General features: G+C 38.0%; 1 protein-coding gene across 1 annotated transcript; it reads right to left on the bottom strand.

The window, feature by feature from the left end:
• Window positions 1-7,119: 7,119 nt before the first annotated feature.
• LOC139859169 (uncharacterized) lies at window positions 7,120-9,244 on the bottom strand. The gene is made up of 3 exons (XM_071847966.1): window positions 9,236-9,244; window positions 9,029-9,124; window positions 7,120-8,970 (listed from the first exon to the last, which is right to left on the bottom strand). The coding sequence occupies exons 1-3, from the start codon at window positions 9,242-9,244 to the stop codon at window positions 7,120-7,122; spliced, it is 1,956 nt and encodes a 651-aa protein (XP_071704067.1).
• Window positions 9,245-10,723: the final 1,479 nt, after the last annotated feature.

The raw sequence follows: 10,723 nt of genomic DNA, 5'->3' as shown, positions 1-10,723 counted from the left end.
GCTCCTTGCAAGGTCTTGCTTGCATAGTAGATGGGTCGGAAATGCTTCTCGACCCTTTGACCCAAAACTGAGCCAACAGCGAAATCAGATGCATCGCACATAAGCTCGAACGGTAAGGACCAATTCGGAGCAATTATGATTGGTGCATTGATGAGTTTCTCCTTCAAAAGCTCGAATGCCTTTTGGCATTCGTCGGAGAATTTCCACGGGGTGTCCTTTTCAAGGAGTTTATTCATCGGGTTGGCAATCTTAGAAAAATCTTTAATGAATCGCCGGTAAAAACCGGCGTGCCCGAGAAAACTCCTAACACCCTTAACATCGGTAGGAGGTGGAAGGTTCTTAATAGCGGTAACCTTTGCGGGATCCACCTCTATACCGTTTTTAGAAATCTTGTGCCCGAGAACGATGCCCCCTTGAACCATGAAATGGCACTTCTCCCAGTTGAGCACAAGATTAGATTTTTCGCACCTGACCAACATCCGTTCTAAATTAAGAAGGCATGAATCGAAAGTGTCACCGAAGACCGAGAAGTCATCCATGAACACCTCCATGCAATCTTCTATCATGTCATGGAATATGGCCATCATGCACCTTTGAAAAGTGGCCGGAGCATTGCAAAGGCCAAAGGGCATGCGTCGATAAGAGAACGTGCCATACGGGCACGTGAAAGTAGTCTTCTCTTGGTCCTCGGGCGAGATAGGAATTTGAAAATAGCCCGAGAAACCATCGAGAAAGCAATAGAAACTGTTTCCCGCCAACCTCTCTAGCATTTGATCCATGAAAGGTAGCGGGAAGTGGTCTTTACGTGTGGCGTCGTTCAACTTACGGTAGTCGATACAAACACGCCACCCCGTGACAGTCCGCGTGGAAATTAACTCATTTTTATCATTGGTGGTAACAGTCATACCACCTTTCTTAGGTACACAGTGTACCGGGCTAATCCACGGGCTATCAGAAATCGGGTAAATCAGACCTGCATCAAGGAGCTTTATGATCTCTTTCTTCACGACATCTTGCATGTGCGGGTTCAACCTCCTTTGGCGTTGCACCACAGGTTTGGAGTTATCCTCCATTAGAATCCTGTGGGTGCAATAGGAGGGACTAATACCCTTAATGTCGTGAATCTTCCATGCAATGGCCGGTTTATGGGCCTTTAGCATGGTTACAAGCTCAGTTTTCTGACCTGCTGAAAGAGAAGAAGAAATAATTACCGGAAGCTTAGATTCCTCATGCAAGTAAGCGTATTCCAAATGATCTGGAAGTGGCTTCAATTCAAGCTCGGGAGGTTCTTCAATTGAAGACTTGCTCCGGTAATTTGAATCTCGTTCAAGTTCTTTGAACTCCTCTTCAGTCGGCTCATAGCCGTTTTCCATCAAGGTGGTTAAAATTTCCACCTCCTCAACCTGCACATCCTCATCAATCTCAACCAAAGAGCACTCTCCTGAACCCTGTAACTCTGGGAATTCCTGCAAAAACTCAGACTGGACATTCACAGTGTTAAGAAAATAACATGTATCATCAGTGTAACCAGGGTATTTCAAAGCATGGTCGATTGAGAATGTTGCACTCAAATCGTCTATCCGAAGGGTCAACTTTTGGCCATAAACATCAATCATACATCTAGCAGTATTTAAGAATGGCCGACCCAAAATTAGTGGAATCCTTTCATCCACTTCCATATCCAAAACCACAAAATCCGCCGGAAAAACTAACGACCCGGTCTTCACTAGCATATTCTCTATGATTCCACGAGGGAATTTAATAGAGCGGTCGGCTAGCTGCACAGCCATACGCGTGGGTTTTAACTCCCCGGGGTCTAGCTTTAAGTAAATAGAATAAGGCATTAAATTAATGCTAGCCCCCAAATCCGCCAAAGCCCTCATACACTCCAAATTACCAAGTAAACAAGGAATGGTAAAACTTCCAGGATCCTCAAGCTTCTCGGGAAGCTTGTTTGCAACAACCGCTGAGCATGCGGCATTCAACCTGACTGAAGACACGTTCTCCAGTTTCCGCCTGTTAGTCAGCAAATCCTTAAGAAACCTCGCATACTTAGGTATACCTGCAATAACATCAATAAAAGGCATATTTATGTTAACTTTTTTAATCAAGTCCATGAACTTGGACTTTTCGGCCTCTAGCTTCTCCAATCGCTGTTTCCTCGGGAATGGGAGCGGTGGTTGATACTCTCTAACTACCGGTTTAGCAGCAACAGTAACCGGTTCCTTAACAACTTTTTCAGCCACCTGTTCCGGCTCCTTTTCCCTTTCCGGTTCACTTTCAACAACCGGCTCACTATCATTAACTAACGGTACCCTCAAATCATACTCGTCGGGCTTCCTCGGTGGATGATACGCTAAACCACTTCGGGTGGTGATAGCATTAACATGCCCGTTTTTCGGGTTAGTGTCCGTCTTGCTCGGTAACTCCCCCGGTTTTCTCTCACTACTCTTATTAGCAAGTTGACCAATCTGCTGTTCAAGATTATGAATAGCTGCTTGTTGATTTCGAAACATTTGGTCATTCTTTTCATTATTCTGAGTAACGGTAGTGACAAGTTGAGTCTGAGATATCACTAACTTCTCGATCATAGCCTCAAGGTTGGACTTTTTCTCTTCGACCTGTGGTTTCTGAAAATAACCGGGAGCTTGCTGCTGAAAACCTCCACTAGAACCCGGTTGGAACCTCGAACCCTGATTACCTTGCGGATTATAAGGATTATTGAAATTCCTATTAAACTGAGCACGTCCCTGAAACTGATTGTTATTCTGCTGACTAATATAGTTGACCTCTTCTTTCTGATTCATAGTCAAACCCGCATCACAATCTTTGCCCAGATGCAAACCTCCACAGTATTCACAACCAACCTTCATACCATGAATATCCTTGTTCATCTTCTCCAAATTCCTACCAAACGAATCCAACTTAGCACTGATAGACCCAAAATCATCATAAGCACCTGTACCTGTAGTCTCTGTTCTCTTAACTGAAGCAGAATGGAAAGACTCATGATCCTGATGCCACTCATGAGAGTAAGCAGCTTGCTTTTCAATGATTTCTAACGCCTCTTCTTCAGTCTTATCCATTAACGTACCACCTGCAGCTTGATCAATACACTGACGCGTAGGAATATCACAACCTTTGTAGAAAATCTGAACCTTCTGTAAATCATTCAACCCGTGTTGCGGACACGAGCGTAACAAAGTAGCAAAACGGTCCCAAGCATCAAACAATGTCTCACTGCTCTTTTGTCTAAATTGAGAAATATCTGCTTGAAGTCGAGCAGCTCGAGATGCAGGGAAAAACTTTGACAAAAACTTATCCTCCAAAGTCTCCCAAGATCTAATCGTACCCTCGGGTTGCTTATCTAACCATCTCTTAGCTTCTCCCTTAAGAGTCCAAGGGAAAAGTCTTGTCTTAATTGAAGTGTCGGCAACCTCATGTAGCTTAAACAAGTTACAAACATCATTAAAATTACGAAGATGCTCGTTAGCATCCTCGGTATCTTTGCCATAGAATCGGCAATCAGAAGAAATCAAATTCAGGATCGGCCCTGTAATTTGAAAAGGCTGAGTAATATTCGGTTGAGTAATCGAATTGCCTTGGCCTCCTCGGGTGGCCTTTAGCTTTTCAGCCATAGTCTGAGGACGGGGTGCTTCTCCTTCGGCCATTTCTTCAGGTTCTGTAGTATCAGACGAAGCGTAAGAGTCTTCTTCGTTAAAAATTTCAGGTGGTGTCTCGGGCACCACAGTCTCAGAAGTACTTCCCAAATTAACGTAAGTATCACCCGATGAAACTGATGAATCCACTGTTAACTTTTGCTTCTGACTTAAAGCTTTAAACAACTCTCTTTCAGGCTCATCAAATGGTTTAACAATTGGAGAATCTGAAGAACGCGTATGTTGCATGCACTACCTGTAACTGCAAGAACACAGCTAACAAACCGATTAAACGCACCGACTCAATTAGAATTAAATTAAACTAAACAGTTAAAATTAACTAAAAACAAACTTAATTATCAAACTTAATTTTCAACACAACTGTCCCCGGCAGCGGCGCCAAAAACTTGATGTGTGAAATCTAGTATATAAATTATCTCTGGAAATATGCCTGGTTAAAGATTACTACACACTTACGGGCAGTGTACCCGATCGTGTAATAGTATAAAAATGGTAATTCCAAGTATCGTTCCAAGGACAGTATTAACGTGAGAATTAAGTTTGAAACTAATAAAAGTAAACTAAGTTAAACTATGAAAATTGAAATTACGAGATAGTTTGTTTTGCGGCTATTTAACGATTAGCCAAATCAAGATAGCTTTGAAAATAAAAGACAATATTTTTGGTTTTTAAGTTTAAATAAAAGAAATGCAGACTCGACAGTAAAATAAAGATATTTGAATTCAATGGATAAAAGAATGTTCGCCTAGATATCCTATTCGCAGTGTTGGATGATTTGTTATTAAGCACTAGTTATATTAATCAATGCACGCAATTACAGAGTCGGTTTACCCAGAGTTCTCTTTTAGCAAACACGTCAAACTAGGATTAATTGGCTTAGGGTTCCCTTTTACCAAATACTATCTTTCGTTTGTGACTTAGTAACTAACTAATTACAAGATTAAGATTCAATTGGTTACGCGTTCGCTCCACACAATTCACCCCTGTTTTATTTAATTACCATACCCGGTTTACCCCCTTGGTCCAGTAAGCACCCAATCGGTTAAGACAAATCAATTGGAAATTAGATCACTAAATTGAAACAGGGTTCCCTTTGTTCAAACAAGTTTCACTAATCAGCCTAGTAACAATAATTAACACCCACAAGAATGGTTCTTTAATCAAAACTCATAATTAATCATGCATCAATCAATAAAACATTAAAGTATCATCCAAACACTTGCAAATATTCAATCTAGACAAACATAAAAGGTTTAGCCTACAATCATGGCTGAAATCAAAATAACAATCAAAGACATAGAATAATTCATTGTTGATAACAAAAGAATAAAACTAATTAAAGATTGAAATCTGAAAGATACACGAATCGAGACTTGTTCCCGGAATGATTAATACCTTAGAATGACCTTGAAGATCTCCAAAAATCACCTAAGTTCGTCAAAAAGTGGCTGGAATTCGTCAGGATACGATTATTGATAAGTTAGGGTATAATTCGGGCTTTTATAGGAGGAAATTCTGAACCCGGGCACAACCCCGCGCGGCGCGCCATTATACCGCGCGGCGCGCCGAATAACTGTGAACTGACATTTGATTCTTGAAAAGGCTCGAACTGTTTTTGTAGTTAAATGGCGCGGCGCGCGCCCTTTTGGCGCGGCGCTCCATGTAACAAATGCTGAAACGAAGCTGAAAACTCAATATTAACACCCAAACTCGAACCGAATCAAACCTTTTCACTTGTAAACAACGAAACACGTCCAAAACCATCAAATAACATCAAATTTAACCTTCTTGATCTTGGAACTCAAACTTTCACAACTTTAACCAAAATAACTCTAAATCGTATCCAAAAGGACCAAAATGTACCCGATATCGCTAAGGAAAATGCATATGAAATATGCGATATCACGTTTCATCCAATGTTCGAAGAGTTGTTTCACGCAAGGAAACTTCTTAGCATATTGTGAAACTTTATGATGGTACATATTGTGAAATTTCTTAGCATCAGTCAGCTGTTTCTTTTTTGCAGGTTCGGAACCAACACCCGTGTTCATTTTAGATGCAGTTTGGTTCGACACCAACGCCCGTGTTGTTTTAGCTGCAGTTTGGTTCGCCAACGCTGGTGTTTTTCTCGAAGAAGTTCCTTCATTTCCCGAGATAGACGTTGTTGCTTTTTCCATAGAAGGCTATTAACATATTCAACAGCAGGTTACTAAATGTGAAGAATGACAATAATTGATGAATGAAGATGGTACACCATCATAACGACTAAAATTTAATTTAGTATTATCTGGAGATTTAATTAGAAGAATTGAAGGAGACTAGCGAAATAATGCACCTTATAAAGCTCTAGATATTGCCTTGGCCACAGAATGAAATTACTCTTGGCTTGACCTAGAGTCATAGACATATTGGTCGCTGGTGGCGCCGTAAGAGAAAAATCAACATAATTGCGATTCACGGTGTCTACCAAAACACTGAGATAACCTTCATCAAGTTTTTTTTTCCCACCTATCTGTTGAAAGGTCGTGCTCGGTTGAACTTGCCCTATAGCAACACGAACTTTATGCAATCCGTAGGGGCACAATATATAACATCGAGTTGGACCCTATAAAATATATGATACACATATAAACTTAGCTGTTTCAGGAAATCAATAATGTTAATTCGTTGATGTATGATGATTTTTTTTATTTATTGTAGAAATAAGTTGAAGATTGTACCTCTATTTCGTCCAACCAGTCAACTGTTGGTGACCCCGAGCCACAACTACTATTCCTCTCACGAAGAAGCTCTGAGATTTGTTCCTGCATTTGTTTTATAATATTTTCCATTTTTTCTACTTTTGCTTGCCACTCTTCTTCCGATAGCCGCTTCCTCTTTTTCTCCACATAACTATCTAATCCTTGTCACGGTTCTTCACTTTTAATAATGTCATGTGCTCTTGTATGTACGGAGCAATTGACACCATGTGTTGGAGGACTGTAAAATGTGCTTGGCGGATATCATTTATTCCAGCAATGACTACTTTCTTTCCAATGGTCCCAACCCTTTGAAGTCGTCCCTGGTGTCGAGGTTGAGGTAAACCAATATTCTTGACACCCTCCAAATAATCATTACAAAAATCAATCACCTCCTCGGATACATACCCTTCGACTATACTCCCTTCAGGTCGACGCTTATTCCTTACATAACCCTTTAAAAAACCCATGTATCTTTCAAATGGATACATGTATCTTAAGAAAACAGGACCGCAAGCCTTTATTTCGTACACAATATGAGATACCAGGTGGACCATTACATCAAAAAATGAAGGTGGAAAGTACATCTCAAGCTGACAAAGAGTAAGGATAATATCACTTTGCCATGTATCCAAAACACCGGGATCAATCACTTTCGAATGAATCATGTTAAAAAACAAGCAGAGCTTTGTAATTGCATGTCAGATTCGGTCTGGAAGTATTCCACGAATTGCAATAGGAATCATTTGGGTCATTAAAACATGACAATCGTGTGACTTCATACCAATAAGTTTATTGTCTTTGATTGACACCAAACTCTTGATGTTAGCAGAGTAGCCAGATGGAACCTTAACACCATATAAGCTTTGACAAAATTTTGTTTTCTCGGCCTTTGATAAGGTATAGCAAGCTACAGGCAGATAAGGTCGTTTACCTTCGATCTCAACTGGATGAAGCTCTTTTCGAATATTCATTTCGGCCATGTCATATCGAACATTAACTCCATCCTTTGTCTTCCCTTGTATGTTCAACAACAATCCTATCAAACTATCACAAACATTCTTTTCAATATGCATAACATCAATACAGTGTCGGACTTGTAAATATTTCCAGTACGGTAGACGCCAAAATATAGATCGTTTTTTCCATATCCCCTTTTCGCGACTTTTGTTTGTTTTTCCAAACACAACATTTACATTTTCAACCCGGGAAAATGTCATTTCTCCATCCAATGGTGATCGTGCTCTTCCATTCTCAATGGTACCATCAAACAAGTATTTCTTTCTACGATATGGATGATGTCTTTCAAGTGATTTTTGATGTCCCATAAACACCATTTTCCTACTTTTTTTTAACCATCTTGAAGATGTGTCATCTTCACAAAGAGGGCACGCCTTTGCTCCTTTGGTACTGTATCCTGATAAATTCCCATACGCTGGAAAATCGCTGATGGTACAAAAAATCATGGAACGCAAGTTGAAAGTCTCCTTCTTATACGCATCATATACGGCAACACCGGGATTCCATAATGTTTGCAAGTCGTCAATTAATGAGGCTAAATAAACGTCGATGTCATTCCCAGGTTGTTTTGGACCCTGTATCAATAAAGACATCATGATGTATTTGCGTTTCATGCATAACCATGGCGGAAGATTGTATACACATAGAAGAACCGGCCATGTACTATGGCGACTACTCATGTTTATGAAAGGATTAATTCCGTCTGAACTAAGTCCCAAACGTATATTTCTAACCTCCTGTCCAAATTCTGTATATACATTGTCAATATTCCTCCATTGAGAAGAATCGGCCACGTGTCTTAGTTTTCCATCTTTCTTACGCTCTTCTGCATGCCAACGTAATAATTTTGCATCTTTAGCGCTTCCAAATAATCGTTTCAGTCTTGGTATGATGCGAAAATACCACAACAAATTAGCCGGGGGGCCATTCTTGGTCACATTACTATCCAACTCTGTTTGTTTTTTTTTATTATACCTTGACACGCCACATACAGGACACTCATGTAAGTCTTTATACTCATTTCTATATAATATACAATCATTTGGACATGCGTATATTCTTTGAACTTCTAATCCCATTGGGCACATGACTTTTTTGGCTTGATAATATGAGACGGGCAATTCGTTATCTTCAGGTAGCATGTCATGTAACAACTCCAAAAGGCTTGTAAAACTTTTATCACTCCAATTGTTGTTTGCTTTTAAATTAACCAGTCTCAAGACAGCTGATAATTTGGTAAACTTCGTACATCCGGCATATAATGGTTTTTCTGAATCAGTAAAACTTTGTTGAAGTTTATCAAAATCATTTTCGTCAATATTATGCTCCAAATCATGTAACATATCTTCTAAATTATCATGATAACCATCATCACGTGAATCCGTATTTGCATTTGTACCATCAACATTACCTTCATATCTAACATTGTGGTTATCCACTAGTAGTTCACCGTGCCATGACCAACAAATATACTCATCCACAAACCCATTTACAATTAGATGTTGGCTAATTGTACGAAGATCCTCATAAGTCTTGAAATTTTGACATTTTTTACACGGACACGATACTTTTTTTTTTGTGTTTCTTCACTCGATCCTCGTCAGCAACTTTCATAAATTCAGACAACTCCGTAAGATACTCGTGACTATGACGAGGTATCTCATACACCCATTTATTACGATCCATCTACAAACATATAAATAGCTACATAGTGATATACTTGTAAGTGACAACTTAACATTAGGCATTTAACTTGAATATAATTCTAATATATACAATCTTAATGCTAAAATTTACCTTAGGCATTTAACTTGAATATAATTCTAATATATATGATCTTAATTCTAAATTAAATCATATTCTTAGTTGCTCGAAATTACATGATATTTTAGAGATATACATACCTTATATAGGTCTACGAATATTTCAAGTAACTAAAACTTTAGAGTTTTCATTGAGTGATAAGAAACAAATCTTCAAACACCTATATACACAAAATAAGCAAATAAAAGTTAACTATAAACACTTTCATATATATGTTCAAAAAAACAAAGAAAGTGCATCATATCATAGAATCACATACGAATGTATACTAAAAACACTAATAAACATTAAATAAAAATAGTAAATTAACTAAAAAATCAATTTTTTGTTCAAATATATGTTATTATTTTGCAACAATAGAATCACATACATAGATGCAAATGAAAGATACATACCTTAGATAAATGTGTTGGAAAATCATATATAACCATATGATTTTGAGATGTATAAAAGAATAAATGTGTGTGAAATTTGGTTGTTGAGTATTAATTTGTGATTTTTGAAGTTGTTTGAATGGAGTAAATGAAATGATGAAGTTGAAGCTTGGATAAGTGAAAAATGAAGAAGAGTGTGGGTAAAATCATATCAGCATGTGGTTCAGCATCTGCTCAAAAAAATAGCCGTTGCATTTGTAAATCGAAACCGGTTTTTAATTAAAAGGGGTTTCAAAAGTCTGGAACCGATTTTGTAAAGAAAAAGGTTTCAAAAGTTGAATAAAAGAAACCTCTTTTTAAATAAAAAGAGGTTCCAAAAGTCTAGAACCGGTTTTGTAAAGAAAAAGGTTTCAAAAGTTGAATAAAAGAAACCTCTTTTTAAATAAAAAGAGGTTCTAAAAGACTGGAACCGGTTTTTCTTAAAAAAGAGGTTTCTTTGGTTAAATAAAGGGACCAGTTTTTCTTTCTAACTATACAAACCGGTTTCTTTTTACTTTTGAAACCTCTTTTCTTTGACTCCATTAAAAAGAGGTTTCTAATGGGGGTTTCTTTTGTAATATTTGTAGTAGTGACATCCGTTTGACGTTGTTCGAAGTGTAGTGTGGACTACCCTAGCGGCAATCATACCTTTGATTGTTAGTTTCTCTTCCTTCAATCCGGTTCTTCAAGAAAGGTATAATCTTTAAACACTCTTGTTATTTTTATTTATTTAACCGTATAAATCATATGGATCCGTTTTTGGTGATTTATTTAATTCAATATAATTAATACGCTTCCGCTTAAAGTTATTGTTATTATATGTATGTATATGATAATAATTAAATGATGAGAAAATTGTTTTCTTAAAACCCTAAATCACCAACATAAACTTGCGGAACAATTTGCTAGACTGCAACTTGCTAATAACACTTTTTTTAAACAGCACTTGAAAGGGCATTGATTGGAGTTATAGAAACCTCTAATTTTGGGTGTAACGATTGACAACTATTATCTAATATCACAGTTATATCTGAATCGAGATATCATG

This window comes from Rutidosis leptorrhynchoides, chromosome 7, assembly GCF_046630445.1.
Source record: "Rutidosis leptorrhynchoides isolate AG116_Rl617_1_P2 chromosome 7, CSIRO_AGI_Rlap_v1, whole genome shotgun sequence".
NCBI classification, from domain to species: Eukaryota; Viridiplantae; Streptophyta; class Magnoliopsida; order Asterales; family Asteraceae; genus Rutidosis; species Rutidosis leptorrhynchoides.
This window is presented reverse-complemented; position numbering and strand designations above follow the sequence as displayed.